The sequence below is a fragment of the Bradysia coprophila genome, unplaced genomic scaffold, assembly GCF_014529535.1.
Source record: "Bradysia coprophila strain Holo2 unplaced genomic scaffold, BU_Bcop_v1 contig_232, whole genome shotgun sequence".
Taxonomy (NCBI): domain Eukaryota; kingdom Metazoa; phylum Arthropoda; class Insecta; order Diptera; family Sciaridae; genus Bradysia; species Bradysia coprophila.
The window spans coordinates 17,279,875-17,298,972 of record NW_023503493.1 but is presented as its reverse complement, the minus strand read 5'-3'; the positions used below and the strand labels follow the sequence as shown (position 1 = coordinate 17,298,972).

General features: G+C 33.3%; 1 protein-coding gene across 11 annotated transcripts in view; it reads left to right on the top strand.

Moving 5' to 3' along the window:
• Positions 1-19,098, top strand: part of LOC119077076 (calcium/calmodulin-dependent 3',5'-cyclic nucleotide phosphodiesterase 1-like) — a 265,077-nt gene that overhangs the window by 227,281 nt on the left and 18,698 nt on the right. For 9 of the 11 annotated variants that reach the window (XM_037184229.1, XM_037184232.1, XM_037184230.1 and 6 more), the window contains 3 exons: positions 6,185-6,458; positions 6,520-6,633; positions 10,325-10,483. In XM_037184229.1, coding sequence (XP_037040124.1) covers positions 6,185-6,458; positions 6,520-6,633; positions 10,325-10,483 — 547 coding nt within the window. The remainder of the gene's footprint in view (positions 1-6,184; positions 6,459-6,519; positions 6,634-10,324; positions 10,484-19,098) is intronic. The other 2 variants (XM_037184237.1, XM_037184234.1) reach the window with 1 other exon arrangement.

Sequence of the window (19,098 nt, the reverse complement as noted above, 5' to 3'; positions counted from 1 at the left end):
TATTAGTCTTATTTCAAAAAATGCCTCAACTGAGAAAATCGAATTTTTGAATCGCTTCGCTCGTTTGACATTATCACATCTAGTGACAAAAACTACAACTTTTCGCAACTAGTTGCATAAATACCTATTTTTCGTGTTGCATATTGTAGTGTCAGATGCTGTTCAAGGTATTAAATTTGTACAAGGTGAAGTCCTTTTTCACCAAGCAATCCTTCCTACAAAAAACTTGAATTTGACAACAGTACGCGTGTCAACGTGTAAAAAACAAAAATCAAAACCCACTCAAAAACGGTGGAGATACACTTGTCAAACGAACAATACGTGAACAAATTCCTTAATCTATTCTAGCGATTGAATTTCGGTGCGTGACATTTCAAAGTTTCCGCTATCATAACATTTATACACTTATGAGGGTATTCACAGTGTAAACATTATTTACATTGTTTTTTAGATGATAGCAAATAAAATGGGCCGTCCACTCTTGCCTACCTATAAAACTCTTAGAAAATCTTTCAACCGTACATATACGTAGGAGTGCAATACATTGGATCTTAGATATTGTCAGGACGGGAACGGTAGACCTTTTGAATCCAAAGATATTTTATTAAAGAATAAAATACTTAAAATGGTTAGACATACGAAATAAGCCCTTAAATCCATACCTACTGGTCTTACCTTTATCGAAGAACAAATTGTGATTGTTGTTTGCAGAGTCTTTTTATAAAGTGTTCTTCTTCATATTTTACCTGGATGAACAAATTTTATATCCAAGCAATTGAACTTAAATTTATCAGAAGTTTTCTATTTGTTTTGAATTTAAATAAAAGAAAAACTAAAAAAAATTGAGACAAAATGTATTTTCCATTGTCTCGTTAAATTGTAACCAAGATAGCTAACGAATGAAACAATGTTTTCAATTTCAATCTCTCACTCGTTTAACTGAACTGAAGTAGGTATATTTTTTGTATAAATCAAACATTGATTCAAAAATGGAACGAACTCAATTATGGCTTCAATTTATTCATAGATAATGCGCAAGGAGCGAAGGAGCTAACGTTTACTTTTTTGATTGATTTTTTTATATGTCTTATAAGACTTAGCATAATCGATAATAAAAAGTTTCTTAGAGACATGGATGCTTTGCCGAACAGCATACATTTGAACGTTATGTATTTGAGATTATTTTTGATGACATCATTTCGCTAGAATCATTTTTGAAAAATGTAAGTTTTCAATAACGACCACAAATGCGTTAGCTATTTATAAAAAATGGATTTGGTTGTAGCGGTTTGTGCAGATCTATTTCTGCAGTTTGACCGCTAAAATCAAATCCATTTTTTATTGAAAATTAACACATTCGTGGTCGTACATTTTTACAAAAAGGATTCACAAAGAGAATAATTATAAAACAGCTTTCCACTGTCGCTCATATCAGAAAATTTTGTAAAAATAATTAGCTTCGTCGTCATTTATTTGTGTCTAATAAAAATGTCAAAGTTAATCGTTCGAAGAGCGATAAAAATATTCAGAAAAAAATTATCTACATTATTGAACCGACGAACCAATCAATCAATCATTTTCCAACCAACCGAACGTTTACTTTTTACTCTTCAAATAAAGTCCCATTATTTTCGAATTATAAGGTTTCGTTTTCGGAATCCCCTGTAGAATAAACTAATAGACGCGATGAATAAGTATAATTTTCGAGTATATTCAAATACGTACAGTATAACAACAAATGTGATAAGTCTTCGTAATAATAACGTTGAAAATTGAAAATCATTTCGGCAATTCAATGAAACATTAAACCGAAGAGGTTCCTATTCTTGATGTTACTTTCGTTCGTTTAAACAATTTTTAAAAATACAGTATTCTTGCAAGGCGAGCAGTCACTTGTTGCCTCAGAAACAGTCAAAAGAAAACGAAATTTGAATATATACTGCTGCTGCTTTCAGCAAGCTGTTAATCAGATTTTAGAAATGGAAATTTCATGCGTATTATACATGATGAGAATAACAAGAACTCGAACTGCCTATAAAAAAAAAACCAAGAAGTCTCTTTCAATCTTATATTCGAAAACGAAAGAGAATAGTTATTTATGCACCAAAAGTCGTATGAATGAGATTAGTATGATTATCAAACCTAAAAATTCTTATTAAGGCCCGTCATAGGGAAATGACAGGACAGTTTCCCGAAAATGTATGGAAAATTTTATCACAAAAATTCACCGAAAAAATTCAAAGAAACTCACCGCTTATGCTTTCCATTGTATTTGGGCATAGTCTCTTTAGGTCGCCAAGGCATATTTGAACACTAAAACACTTTTTACTCGATGCAAAAACCAAAAGTTTTTTTTTTGTTTTTTCGCGACAACAACACAGAAAATATTTCGACACAACTGTGACACTCCGCTACTATAAGTACTAGAATGTATGTGTTCACTTCGGCGGTAAAACATTTTCATTCAAAAAAGTGTCCGACACTTCAACGATGGTAGACATTTATTACCCTCTCCCACTTCGTTAGTAAGCTAACAAGACTTCGCTGAGTCTAATTATGCCACCTCTTTGAATAAAAATATTTCCTGAGTGTCCGATTCGCTCCATTTAGCCTTCCTGCAACTTGCTTAGGCCTAACGGACACTTCCTGAAGCCTAGCGGAGAATTATTAGAGCTATTTTTATTCAAAGAGGTGGCATAATGAGAGTTCGCGAAGTCTTCTTAGCTTACTAAAAAGGAACGAACATTTATTTACGCTCAGCGCAGTCTTACGAGAGGCTAAATTTTTAATAAATGCTCTCCCATCGTTGAGAGAATGTCCGCTGAGCTCTCGTAAAGCTTTAAAAAATGGTCGATGAGCATTATTAAATGTATACTCTACCCTGTCAACTGTTTCATGATTTTTATAATATGTCCGACACTTGTTTGAATGAAAATATTTTACCGCCGAAGTGAACACAGCAAAAATTCATTCTAGCACTTATAGTAGCGGAGTGTCACAGGTTGTGTCGAAATATTTTCTGTGTTTTTGTCGCGACAAAACAAAAAAAAACTTTTTGTTTCTGCATCGAGTAAAAAGTGTTTTAGTGTTCAAATATGCTTTGGTGACCTAAAGAGACTATGCCCGAATACAATGGAAAGCATTAGAGGTGAGTTTCTTCGAATTTTTTTGGTGAATTTTTGTGATAAAATTTTCCATACATTTTCGGGAAACTGTCCTGTCATTTCCCAATGACGGGCCTTTTAATAATCGAATTTCCCAGCTTAACAGAGCTTTTTCCGCTCTTCCCTTTCCCGCAGTACTGTTCACGGTAAGTTGATACATAAAAACATTCGTTTTATAACGCATTTACTAGACCAATTCAATAATCTACTGTTAAGTAAATAACTACAACACAACACCACTCGGTAACGAAACGTTTTCTCCTATAACAAATCGACACAGAGGAAGCAACAACCTACGGAAAGAACCATTCATTCAAAATCAATTGATTCTCGACCGTCAAATTGAAATTTAACAAATCCTTTCCCAAGGTACAGAATTTGACCTTCTCGCACAGTAAACTCAATTATCAACTAGTCAGCATGTCAAATGGTTTCTAATTCTATAGTTGGCAAATTTAGTTTATGCCACTCAGCATCATAATATGCAAAATTTGCAAACTTTATATGCCTCTGTGGCATAAAACGTTGTATGCAACTCGATGGAAAGTACTTTATTAAGCTCACAATGTGTATTATGGCCTGTGGCCGTGTGTTATAATTGCACATCTAGAGCCTAAGAAAGTACTTTGCACCTCGATTGCATAACTAACTATTTCGATTACATTGATAAAGTTGGACGGTTATTGAACTCGGAGCAAAAAATTCAAATATCTGTCGTTTGAAATATCCGTCTATACAGTCTATGCATTACCACTTCATTAATAAAATATAGCAAACAATCTCACCATATTGATATTGACTTTAAAACGCTTGAACATAAAATGCAACTAAATCCCTGTGTGTGCACTGTGACAACATTTAGTCCTGACATCGAATTACATTGCAATTCTTACAATTTGATTTCGAATTTCCTTTCGTACAATCTTATATTATACACTTTGTCGTAATGCCAACACAAATTTGCTCAACACTCGTAACATTACGACAAATTTGAAAAATTTATTTCTCCATCATTTTCTTTCGCTTCGATTTTTTCCCAATTGCGTGAGTTGTTGGCACAGTAAGTGTAAATGTAAATGTTAGCACAGACTAAACACTTCGAGTTGAACTTTGTTGTGTGAACATAATATATTATACGAAGACGAAAAGAGAATCTACGTTCAAATACTGTCGGAAGGAGATACAAATAAATAAATCAATCAATAAATTTGAACGTTAAATTTGCAATAATTTTATTGGATGACTATAAATATTCGATTGCGACGTAAGGAAGTATTAAAAGCACTCAAATTGGTAGAGTACACCGGAAAAGAGTCGGTGGGGAAATGATTTTCATGGGTTTTGTGGGATGAAAATAATCTTTAGCAAATAAATCAAGAAAATCAAATTGTTGTGGCAATATAATCTGCTGTCTCGTTTTCTTACTTAACGGATAAACCAATTTTTTATTCATTTGCATTACGAAATCACTGAGATCATGAGGGAAAAGACACAAAACCGTCGACTAAGTCAATGACATAGAACCCAAAAATCTAAATTTCCCAGTATAACCATTGCGACCGTGCATAAAATATCAAAAACCGAACTTGCATAAATCTTTGACTAAAGAAAATCCAGAAATCCTTTTACCAAATCTCTGGGTAGTTGATGTGGCTCATATTTTTCATATTTTTGTTACATCTGCAACTGCACTGCACGAACAGCATAGCAGAATATATGAGCAACATCAGCAGTATAAATTCTTCTTTTAAAATCTCTAGACAGCATTGACGCAGTGAATGTCCGACCATCCAGATGTAGGACTTCCTCTTTCCATCCCCCTTCCTTCTCTTTATTTTTCCACTCTTACAATATTTTATCAACATGAATTTGATCAATTTTTTATCACCTTTTGTTACACATTATGTGATGTCATGCAATGTGTAAATCTAAGAACATATAATCTCTATAATGCAATAAATGGAAAATGTGCATCGCACCCTCCCGTCTCGTATACTCAATACGGTAAATTTTTTTCATCACATGCACATTGAATGAGTTTCAGTGAACCATGCAAGGTTTTCCATAAATCGTCTTAAAACTGTAAGTTATGCTGTCAAGAAAATCCTTGCAGAGATAAACTAGTTCTTATTTCGTATTTTACAGTTTGAACGCCCATTCTTTCCATTAATTTACGGTATATTCAGTCGCAACGTTATGGTAACGAAAGGATTTTTATTTGGTGAATAACGAGTGTCGCTTTGTTTATTAATAAATCCTTGGCTGAGGATACGGGACACAAGATGAAACGAGTGTTGACATCAATTGCCTGTTAACGTTAATTAATTTCTAGATGGAAAAGCTAAAAAGATTTGTATAGTTCACAAATCAACTACGCAACACGTTGATTACACAACGACATTTTAGAAAGCTAACGCGACTTAACGGTAAAGTCTCACACACATTTTACGCTTCATAAATTTGCATTCACTAGGTGCATCTATACGAGATCGCTTTAAATTCACTAACAATACGACTGGCTCCAGTTTAATTTGCTTCATAACAACCGACTAAAATATATTTATTCAGCAACTGAAAGCTTAAACGCAAACAATCGAATTAAAATTAATTACGTTCCCACCAACAGCGCCAACGACGTCTCATGTGACCGTATGATATCCTTTTTGAATCAGAAAACAAGTTTTTAATTAAAATATTAAATTATATTTGTGTGAAATGTATCCGTTTTGTACGAGAGAGTTTTAAATCTCTATAATGAACCCCAGAGTAGCGTATGTATATATACGTACAGCTTCTTTTCCTGTGGTTATGTACCATTTTATGACTTCTGTCTATAATAGTATACGGGAGTAGAATTTCCTCAGAAACTTGTACAATTAAAGTTATGAATTTTGTGTGTATGAAACGTACGATCTGCTAAACGGGAAACATTTCATTCATCAGTCAAACTATCTTGATAATGAGAATTATACGCATCACATCAATTATGAAAATTAAATCATTTGCTTTTTCGCTTACAGAAACTGGTTCTCTAACAATTGTTCGCCGGTCGAACAGTCGAAAGGGAAATCTATTGCAACAATCCGACCATCAATCATCCGATCATCAATACGATACCGAAACGACAATCGACAATTTCCATTATACCGGCGATATTGATAATATGCAATCGTCGTCATTGCAATCGATAACAAAACAAGACGATGTCGTCACTACGTGCGATAACGTTGATTTGGCCTCCGATAATTTACCTGCAGTTGATACACCAGATGCATGCGATAAAGCGGCGCTTAGGTATAAGATGTCTATGAGATTGGTTCGGTGATTGTAAAATTAAAATTTAACAAATTTTCAGACTACGTTGTCTATTGCGACAGTTGCAGCGCGGCGAAATATCGGCAGATACTTTGCAGAAAAATCTGCACTACGCAGCTCGTGTGCTAGAAGCAGTTTTTATCGATGAAACAAAGTAAGTATTTCATTTGATCGATAATATTAGGAACCTAAAAATTGAATATTTTTGAAATTTTTGTAACCGAACAATTTTTTCATAACAAAAAATTTAACCGAAATTTTAAATTCCTAAAACGTTAAATCAAAATTAAAACTTAAAATAAAATCGACGTTAAACGCAGCCAGTTGTTTATTTAAATTACATCAAACGCCATTCTAATTACCCCCCACCATAACAAAAACTATACATCAGACATAATCAATACAACGTTAATTAAGTAATTTATTTAGTCGAACAATGCAGCTGTTCATGCTTTTTCCCTCCTTTTACAATAAACCTTAATTTGTGCAGCTATATTATAGCCCATGATCCGATAGTCTTTTATATACCCACTTTATTTCATCAAGAAGAGAAGAAGAAAAAAAACCGTAGCTTTTATCGTTTCACATATGACATGATATGAAATGAACTAATAAAGATCAGATTGTGTGCGTGACAATGTACAAAAAGTTGATATTCGTTTTTTTTTGTTCTGCCTTTGGTCGATAAATAATATCAAACGAAAATATATAAAGACCTTAACCATATATTACTATACATTTGTGGTCGTACAGCACACAAACACCGAACATTCGGTAAATCATGTATACCCACCCGAAAAAATGGTCCAAACATCTCTAGATATCCCTAACTCTATCACACACAATCTCACTCGGCTATGATTTCTTTTGCGTTTTGGTTTTTATTCTCGGCTTTCCTTCCATAAACATATTTATTTGCCTCGATATTCGCCGTAATATTTTCCCATAAAATGAAACACATTTTCTGAATTATTATATTTGTTGATATCCATATGATGTGCTGTTATAGGCAATCTAACATAAAAAAGAATGTTCCTTCAATAAGTTTGTCCTGGCAAGAAGGAATAATTTTTTTTTTATCTTCCTTTATTCACTGATGAATAATATTTATGTTTTCGCTGAATATAAATCCTCTATCTCACTGTTCGTTGTCAGATATATGATTTTAATTTTATTCCAGAAATTTATTTTCACATTTTTTTTATTTACATGACATTCTGTGTACACACAACAATTTATTTACGAATAATATTACGCGTATAATATATACTTACGACTGTGGAAGCACCTCGGTCTTGATGTACATTGCAATGACATAAAAAATATGTGTGGAAGAATGAATGAGATTTATGTCTGTTTTTAGGTGGTTCACACCATAATCGTAATGAAAAATCTAATGTTCTTGAGATAATGATTTTTCTTTTATAGACTGAAAGCTTTTACAATTTTACATTCTTCTGCACCATTTCATTAATGAAACAATTTTTTGGTAGCCCTCAGCTTGTAAAACATTGTACGTAACTCGGACGAAAAATAAAAAGTCTTTTTTTCGTGTGATTATTGACCTCGGACTCGACTCGGATCAACAAACTTCACGCGAAAAGTCGTCTTTTCAACTTTCCCGTCCTTGTGACGTAAATATGTGTTGAGTACATCGTTGCCATATATTGATACGTATATGCATAGTATTGCTAATATCACTCAGGATTAGCGTTCTAGCGATGTATTTCATTAAAGCCCAGTGCGCCAGTATGGAAAGGAAAAACGTCCATTTTATTTCGGAACTACGATCACAATATACTCTTCCGCCTGAGAGACTATCTAAGGTTTCTTTTCAAAAACAGCCTACCAAGCATTTTCCAGTGCAATTTTTTGTACGCACCCAGAAAGGTATTCGACTCACAAGCCAAAACCACTTTTAAAAAAATTCTTCGAAGCTTGTGTGGCTGGTATCAGTTGATTAATAACCGCAAAGATGCACTTTTCTTATGGAAATATCTCCAAGTATACGAAACATACAGGATCGTGTAGGGTGTCATTAGAAAAATAAATACATTGTATTTTTGAGGCAAATATGACCGAGCATATGGGAATTTGGAAGGATCTACGATGAAATACGAGAAGTTGAAGTGTTTAATTGCTCATCTTTCATCGTAGATGCTTTTAAACCCCAATACACCATAGTTGATCCAAAAGAAAATGCAATTACCTTTCAAATGTCACCCACACACAACCCTGCAGGTTGCGTTTACCTCCAGAAATTTCCGTATAAAAAGTGCATGTTTCCGGTTTTTGATCACCTTCCACTAGCCACACAAGCTTCGAATAATTTATTTTGGTTTTGGAGAATACCTTTCTAGGCACATTCCCTTCCACATTCCTTTCCGCAGAGTCAAAATGGAAAGTAATTTTGCTAGAACAAGAGCGTTTCTCGCTGTTATAATTGAAATCAATTAGTGCTCCGATGAGGACAATTGTCACATATCAGTAGATTACACGTCAATATGTAGAAAGAAGGAAGGTGACCAAGAAATAAAGAAATGAAAAACGTTACTGACGGCCAAAAGAAATAAAACCGAAAAATGATATCATCAACCGCTCTGCGGCAGAATTTTTTCCCTAGAAATGTTTCTGGTCATCATTTCTTTACGTTTTCCCTTCTTCGTAAGATTTCTAAGTTGAGTAAAACATTCCTGCCGTATATTGCCGCTCGTTCTTAAAATTTTGCCATCATACGACTAACATCCATCCATACGTACATCCATTTCAAGGTTTAAAATCCCCAAAAAAAGTATGCGAGTTTTTTCTCGCTGGAATTTATATTTCATTCGGAAAAGAATTCAAAATATAAAGAAAAAAATCGAATTTTCTTATATCCTTTTGTTGGAACGGTATGTGGCGATGGTCGATATAAATTTTCAAATTTTTCGGAACATTATTGCTTTCAATGCTGTTGGTAGTGTTCACCAACCAGAAATGTGTCGAATACGTCCATGGCTAATGATTCATTTTCACTATTGGAATGTGATAATGCTGTCGGTTCGGATTTTCTTAAACTTTAATATGCCAGACATAGGAATTCTTGTGAAGTGTTATTATCTTGTCAGTCTGAAAAAGGTCTATACAGGCCTTTCGTTCACTAAATATTTTGAAATTAAATTTATTGAAAACCCAGAACCGAGCTGTTTTGCTGTTCACGATATTTTGTAATTTCTAATAATTTAATTCAATTTAATAAAATTAATTGGCAGAATAATCGATTTAAAATATTTTTGTACCTGTTACCATTGGGTGACAGACTGGCGCTGGCGTAAGGGTATTATTTCAGTATAGAATGTATTTTTTAACGACATTTTTAATTTCTCTCCACATTAATTTCTAAACTTTTCCCATAAGACAACTATCAATTATATATAGATAAAAAAGAGTGATAAAACGGCTGTTGAACTTAAGTTTTTTATTTGTCAAATGTGGACATTAACCTTTTTTTGTTGTGTGAAGGATGGAGTGTATGTTGAGATTGTGACCATCAAGTACACCGTTCAATTTAACACTGTCTTATGACTGAACCCATAACACAATATACAATTTCATAATAAAAAAAACAGCAACGAAATTAATCAATAAAAGTAAATCCATATTAAAAGCTATCGCTACACCCAAACATTATTTTAAAACTTATTTTTCAGATCAAAGTTTATGATAAAAACTAAAAAAATGCCCCCGTTTCCCAATTTGTCTGAAATATTTTTTTTGTAACCGATTTCTAAGCAAAACAATTTTTCTTTCTCTTTCAATTTTACTTTTACTGAAAATATTAAACCAAAAACCGAAAAAAATAAAAGTCATGACGGCGACCGAAGTCGTGCCAACGCCAGTACTAATAATCCAGCAGTGCCTAGAAAAGATTTACCAACACCGCCTCAAACACATAGTGGTCCTACGGGCCCACCAGATCGAACTGCAATACAGAGGCGACGTCTTCGTACACCAGTTTGGGCCAGGTCTCTGATGATGTTTTCAAATAAAAGTTTTATTTTTCGTATTCGTTTCGTTTTCGATTTTTTATTTCATTTTGAGAAATTTTCAAAATTGAAATCGTTTAATTTGGTCGTTTTATTTGTCTTTCGTTTATTTTGATGAGTCACTTTAAATATGTATTTGTTTCTAAAAAGCCCGTTTATGATTCGTTATTAATTTGAAATTTATTGTGTTCACTTTAATTTGTAATATAAATGAAGGTAGCTGTTTCTTGAGTTGACTATTTTCATCTATGATTTTAATTATTCAACAAACAAATAAATCAATCTGTAGAATGCATTTTGTCAATTTATACAACCTGTTTGATTCTATCATTTTTAGCAAAATCAATAATACTGTAAACATGCAACGTGTATACTTCTTTATAACTTGTGTGTCGACTCTAATAGATGTTGTCAACTTCTCTAACTCTATTATATTACAACACGACAATCTATACTCTTCCTCTATCTTGTGCACAACGAACACCACTTTCTTCTATATATATAATCAGTTTTTATCCTAAACTTTTTCTTTTCTTTTTGACTTCCTTAACATTTACTTTCACACACATTTCTGGTTGTCCTTTGTTATAGTAATAGTTCCTGCAATAAAACAGCTTTTTTATTTGCAAAGTTTTGGATGTTTTCAACACAATTTACTATGTATCAAGTCGGAAACATTTTTTTCTATTTTAACTATCGCCAATGAAACACTAAATAGTCCGGAATCATTCGTTGATTTTGTTATTTTAATACATAGAAATGAGTGGTGAGGTGAGTCATTTTATTGTCTGTTAACAGTACAGATAAGCATCAATTTATTGAATCAATAAAAGTACTTGAGGCTCATGTGACTGACGGTGCATTTGATCCCCTATCACTCGATTGTCCGTCGAGTGAGCTTTCCCTTCAACAGAATGACTCCTGTCTGAGTATTTTACAGTTGAAATGCTAAACGCTACAATAACCTCATCAAGACAAATTTATTTATGAGAATCAAATTTACGAGAAAATAATTTTTCGAAATAGTTATCAAGACAACTGTAACAGAGTTAAATACTTTTTAGACTATTTTAAATGTAAAGCTGATTAGATGTGTTCTTTTTTCAGCTTAACCATACAATGTTTTGCTTCATTCACTACAGGGAACAATATTTGAGAATCATTTGACTTTTTCGACTCCCTCAAACTCGCTAAAAAAAACTTTCCTGAAATGACGAAATTGAAGGAAACATATTCTGAAATATTAGGCCCTGCTCCACGAATAAAGCATGAAGCGTGTACATATTCCAACGACAATGGGGAAGCTTTCATTTAATCTCTCGATTAATAAACGAGTTAATTAAAGAGGTTGTCTTGTGAATGAAAAGTCTTTTCAGTTGTGCTCTAAACCCCTGGAGGCAAAAATGAAAAGACGATTTGTGTGCTAAATTTTTGTTCTAATATCATTTTTTTGCCATTACTTAAATGTATTTCAGTTATTTGAGCGGCTGTTCAAGCCCCATTTTATAAAAGACGTCACATAAACAACGAATAATAAAGACAACATTTTGCCTGAACAGAAAACTTTAAGGCATTCACGTTTTCGGTTGTATGATTAAAATATTTTAATTATAAAGACATCAAAGTTGGATGATGTATGGGTGGATTTAATGAAATCAAGAATGTGAAAAATGAAACGTTGTTCATTGCCGAAATTATTTTGACGAACATTTGTGGATTCCAGCTCTTCAGATTTTTGTTTTTTTCTAAAATGATTCACCTCACAACACAATGACTTTTTCCCAACAACAATTTAACGTAACGATCTAGACTATGATAATATACAAACACCACAGACATATTCATACTCACTACACGTCTCAATGTTTTTATTATTATTATCTTAATGTTTCGTATAAAATACCGGGGGTAAGTATATTATGTTATGTGTTGCCATATATCCTCAACATTTCATCATTAAAATCAGATGTTAGACGAAAATTGTTTTTCTTTACACTCCGGCCTATCAAAGACGAGGGACATAATCATTACAAAAGAAACGCAAAATTTTTGTCAAAAGATTTTTTTATCTTCATGTTTTTATCCTTATTTCAATAAAGGTGCGATAACAATCGATACCATGAAGACGGGAGAAAAAAATATGAAGACAAATTTTATTAATACGAAAAACATGTAACGTGAACTAACTACAAACGGAAAAAAATATGGAGAAAATGATAAGAAAGTAAAGAAGGAAAAGAAAACATTTAAATCAATGTGCCTTTTTCGAGACAAAAAAAAATTGACACGAAAATTCCCTGCAAACGTAATAAGGCCTTTTGCGTTACAATGCTGTAAAAAAAAATTTTACGAGGCGCAAACATATTGTATTTTATTGATGTGAAGGGTAGAAAAGCATTTAATATTTAAAAACTCAACGAGCTTACAATGAACGATTTACAGTTATTGTAGGAAAAGCTTTTTTGCCCTGAGGGAATACATTGACTGTCTGTTGTTGTTATATTTTTTGACATAAACGATACCACTTACAAGTGGGGTCATACGCCTCATCGCTTTAACTCGGAAAGAATCGAAGATTCAAACTTTAAACCTAAACAACTCGCTTTGATGGTGACACCAAAATTTTGAACATTTTTTAAATGTTTTGTTTCGGAACAGCAAAGTTTTCAATGTTGAGTAAGTAGCGTATGAAATTCATACTATGAAACCCTTTCTTAACTCGTCTCGGCACCTATCTTCTTACAACTGAGGCCATGAACTGACTGGTATATTTGTTTGTACTTTGAATTCTTTATACTTACAGCAGTGATATTCATCAATTCATGCCCGTAGCTACTAACGGGCAAAGGTGGGCATTGCCCACCCTGCCATGACCATATAAAAATATTTTTGTCGAACTTTTGCCCACCCCGAGAATTCCTGCTAGCTGCGGCCCTGCATCAAATAGCATTTTTAATTCAATAATTTAACCGGAATGACAAAGAAGTTAGTTTTCTTGAAAATTGGATAATTATTTTAAACTTCTGGAATTCAGCAAAAAGTGAGTAGCTATAGCACATAACGACTGTTTATTCAACCTAAATTTGATGCGATTTAAAAGTTTTGTGGAACTCTCCCGTATTCCGAATTTGTTAAGACTTTTTGTTCAGTTTGTCATTTTTTGTTTCAAACTCACTGCTCCTCTCTCTTCGCCAGACGACAATTTTCATTTATTTTCGAATGTAGAACTAATTGAATTTGAATTTTGAATACAAAAAAGTTTTGTTATCGGTTTTCCCGTTTCCCATTCTATCGTGCGTAGAAGAATAACAAAAATATTATCATAAGCCAACGTCACGTCAATATTACGTCTGACCAGTCGTATCCCCAATAATAAAATCCTTAAAAAATATTTTCTTTCCTATCATGTCTACAAATTCATCAACTAAGTTAAACTACAAAATTACTTCCTTCGAATCACTTCCATAGATACAATTTGCTTGCAGCAATTTGTATACGAAAATTGGTTTCTTGATAACCTATTCCGTTTTGTGATTGTGATTTCAACACACTATGTAGCATGAAAGTAGGGTCAAGGATATTATATAGAAAAGATAGACTGAGGGAGTACTTGATTTTGTTCGTCCATTTTCCCGAAAAGTGAACGATAATTGGTCGTGAATTACTTTTTTCCTTTATTTTTTTTTGGTAAAATGTCATGGAAGGAAAAACTTTCCACTGTCTAACAAAACGTCTAACTTTATTGAATGTCTCTCATATTACAGATAGGCTTATTATTGAATTTTCTGTTATTTTTTTCCGTCTCTCAGTTCCATTTAGATATTAATTCCCTGGGCACAGGATGATTTTCTCATTTTATTTGTTACTATACCAAAGGTGCCCACATGGAAACGAAGTTAACGAAATCGTTTTTCCTTGTATTCAATTGCCGTTAACGATCGAAACTAACAAGAAATCGATGGTGTTTTTATTTGAGATAAGATTTTTTTTCGTCGTAAAATTGGGTTTTTGTTTTTTGGGGAAAAGTATCCGGTCTTTGTTTAATTTCGTAAATATATTGAGTGTAATTAAGGTGAAAGTTCCGATTACCTTTATTAATATTTCCAATATTACCTTTTGATAGTTTTGTTTGCTTGGAACGAAACATTATCTCTAAATCGACGCTGAATTACGAGAGTTGTCGTCGCATTTAGTCAATGACTAGCAATCACTTTTTGTTCACTAAATTTAGAAAACAATCAAGGTTAGGGGGTTAAGTGTTTTTCAGCCTCGGTACACAGAAAAAAATAAAAAAAAATTACCCTGGCGTCGCGTCGTCTGCCAAATATATTCTGTTGACCGATTCAACGTTAAATTAAAGACAGATAACGACTAACCTTCCATTAATTTAAATAATTAATTTTTCCTCACTTTTCATTGATGTTGTAACAATCACTTTTCCTGTGTAACAAAAGTCATCCCAGTTTCGACTATTGAATTCCATCGTAATGATTAATTTATTGCACAGTCACATGCCGAATATAATCAAAAGTTTTCGACGATCTCAGTCTTTTCGATTAGTTTCTATTTTCGTTAGGGAAAAAAGTTTCTTGAACATGACGCGTATTACATCACGTATAGAATACATTTTATAGATTGCGTACAAATCAGTTCGTTTGAAGTGGCAGAATGATTGACTCATTTCGCTTTTGAGATAAGTGAGTGCCTTTTGTTTGTTAACACTGGAATAGACTAGGTAGAGGTGTGCATTAATCAATGATTGCGTTGTACTGTTGACATAAATTTACAATTTACAATTCTTCTTCGTCTAACTGGGTGAATAAAGGAGGTAGGTCTTTAAGACTTTTGTATGGGATCTTTCATGGGATCCTTAAAACATCCGTTTCAAGAAAAAATCCGGGATCCCGGTTAGAAATTAAAGATCCCTCAGGGATACACCAAAATTTCTCAAAAATTTTGGGGGTCACCACACAAATATTGTAGACCCTCCACCTTTACCATTCAATTGTGTCGTAGAAGTAATTATTTATTTATCGTCGTCACTTAGTGCCAGTTGATCCGTGTGATTCAGTCAAATTTGTTTCTGTAATTTACGTATTCCAGACAGAATATTTCAAACTTAATAGAATTTTGGTTTAAATTTTAACCGTTTACCGTCCGTCCGTACAAAATTGAGCATATTTGTACAACAACGGAAAAAAAATCCAAATTGCTTATTTAGGATACCGCATAAAAGTATTTATCTTAAAATATGAAAATGAAATGAACAACATTTTAGCATAAAGTACAACGTTATATCCATCCACCCTCCACCCTCTACCGTATATAGACAACAAAAAAAAAAACAACCAAAAACTCACTTTGAAATAAACGATAAAATGGATATTATTCTCTGGGACTTTATTTTACAACAATTTGCATTTTCCTCACCGTTATACACAACGTACCCAACGCATAGTCTGCATGCTGTGTGTCGTTGTGTATACTCCTTACTCCATTCACATGGAATTCTATATTATAATAATCTCGTCGTGTATTCCTTAGTCATAAATAAATTACACTTTCCTTTTGTTCAATTTGCACACAATTGGTTCAAGTGTTTGAACGAGACAAATATGCAGAAGAAGTGTACTATGATGGCGTGATGCCAGTACCAAATAAAAGTCCTTGGTTCGGCGAAGTTTTTTTTTTTTTTATAAGGACTTCTTGAGTTGCTTTCATGATGATGGCAAAAAGAATAACGTTCGACAAGAAAAAAAAGGATTTGCATGATTCTTAAAGGTGAAACTTTCATTTAAACTTTATTCGGGCTCCCATCAGTGAAATGAATAAACGAAAATGTATGGGCAATCGTTCTCTGACGTTCAAAGGATATGATTTGAATAACATGAGCTTAATTTGGTTATTTTAACCTCTTTTGCTGCTTTTATAAAACATAATTTCCCAGACGAAGAAAAAAAAATGTTTTTTCCTTCTTCAAATGTTACCGGAAAATGTGGGGATATCTATATGCCATATCTTCTGCTGCGAATCAGCCTTGCTAAGTATACATTAAGAATATTCATGCATAATTTCATATTTTTGCTATGTATACACGGTTGTTACATCATCCTTTCCGAGGAATATTTTATGATGGTAATGAATTTTCATTTTTCGAATAAAAATGTGCGTAACTGTGTGTACAGTTTGAATTCTGTGATGTCCTAGTTGACTGGGCATAGATATTTATTATTTCGGAACAGTGACGGGGAGAACATATCATGAATGAGTAATAAAACTCGAAGACGTTTTTTGAATTTTGAAATATTTTTTTTTTATTCATTTCTGGGGATAACATTTGCGAGATGATTTAATTGAATAATGTACTGGTACAGCGTACTGGGCCTGTCCTGTATGCATAGTCGGGTGGAGAGCAGAAAAAAAAGCACAGAGCATTACTCAAATTATTATGGGGATTTTGTTTTGAATTTTAATGGAAATTTATGTTCCGCCTTTACCGAACCACCCGAATGTATGTATGTTTTCGCAACAAATTTATGCGGAAACCTGCAACACATTATGATCTGCAAATCAATTCTACGTGGAAGCTCGTTTCATGATTAATAATTTATGTTTTGCAAATAAATATTTTATTCCGATGAAGCCCATTTACTGGATGAACGCGAAATGATGAGTAACGATGAGCATAATGTGATGACTTATTCACATACACGAAATCCGAAATAATTATGCTACTGCTAACGAACTCATCTATAATTTCCGCTTTCATTATGTATCCGGAATTTATAGGGAAAAGTTTACGCGACAATAATCCGAATGATGAAATGTGTTAATGCTACGACTTATGGGATATTATTGACCAGATGTTGGCACTGTATAACATTGTGATACATTTATCTAATTTATTCATTTATGAGACTCACATCATTGTAACGCTGTTGATTTGTTCTATTTATTGTTTTATTTGATATTTTTTTCCGATATTCTCACCAATCACATTCCCTTCGTTACTAACAATGCGAAACCAAAGTATAGATTTGAATGAAGCCATTCATTGCGTAGAGCTCGTAAGATGAATAGAAAAGCTACATCACAAAACTCTAAGCATGTGTATTGTTCGTAGAATTCGAAAAATTTTCCGTTTCAAGTCTTTATCTTACATTTTCTGATGCAGATTCTCTTAGCATTAGTTACTAATGATTAGTACAACACTTGCATGTTCTCTCATTATGAAAGTTGCCTAAGTTTCAATTTTGATTGACAAAATTATTTTTGAAGGCCGTATTGAAGGATAAGTCACATAAAACAACAGTCTTCATTTTGCACTGGTAGACGAATGGCAGCGTTTTTAAATTCTGGATTTACAGTAGTTCGTCGACACAAGTAAACTCAATTCTAGGGTAACGGATATGTATGGTGCATTTGCGATTTTGATTAATATCTTCTCTGATTAATACAACAATTGTTTCAAAAACCTTTTTTCCCATCAGAAAATCCTTGTTCCGAAATTTTGTTATTTTATTATTGTTATGAATTACATATATAATTCCACCTAATTTGTGAATTTTCGAAATATTTTCACCAATTGAAAACCGATTCCGGCAAACTTTTTTTTCCTTGAAAGCTGTTGACCAGACGCGTCGTTTAAGTCTCATATTAAGTCGGTGGCTCAAAATCTCGGGTAGACCACCATAAAAGTGTATGCTTGTTTTTAGCAAATTTTTGAAAATTCTAGTTTATTTCACGAAACCTGAACCGATTTCACTAAACTTTTTTTTTATTGTCAAGACGCGTCGTTTGCCACCAATATGAGGGCATTGGCATAACGTCTTGGAAAGATATGACCAAAAAGTGTTCGTTTGTATTAGACTTGCCAAGATATTCTCAATAAATCTCAAATGATTTCTGTAAACTTGTGTCCCTGTAGAAACAAACGCTATAATTCCACAATTGCACCAAATGACACGAATAGTACATTGAATGACAAGGGGCGAAAGTAAAAAAATTCAACCGTGTGCGAGAGTTGGAGCCCGCGCCGAAGGCAAGGGCTCTAATCGCACAGGTTGAATTTTTTTACTTTTGCCCCGAGTCGTTCATACTATTTTTTTTGATACCAACATTGAAAATTGATACGTATCGCAAACATCGCAACAAAATGTTGAAATGAAAAGGCAATTAGGCAGAAAATGCGGGGGTCCAGGGGGCGGCAGCCCCCTGTTATATGAAAAATTTAATAATTTAGCCATCACAACAATAAACACACACAAAAATTAAGATATAACTAACAAATCATTCAGTAACAAAAAGTATCAACTTTGTATGCTAATTTCAATAAGAACACTGGCGCACAGTGTTTTACAATTTTGATCAAAGTATTCTGCATAATATGAGCGGATTTTGTTGACAACTCGACTCATTTCTCTCATTTTCTGTGACGTCAGTCACTTTCGCTGTTCGTTCAGTTGCGTTCGCTCTTCGTTAAGTACTTTCTCCCCGTGGGATGCATTTTTTTACTTTCGCCCCTCATATGCGGGGCGAAAGTATCATTTTTCAATGTTGGTATCAAAAAAATTAAATTTTTAGAAGTAAGGTGA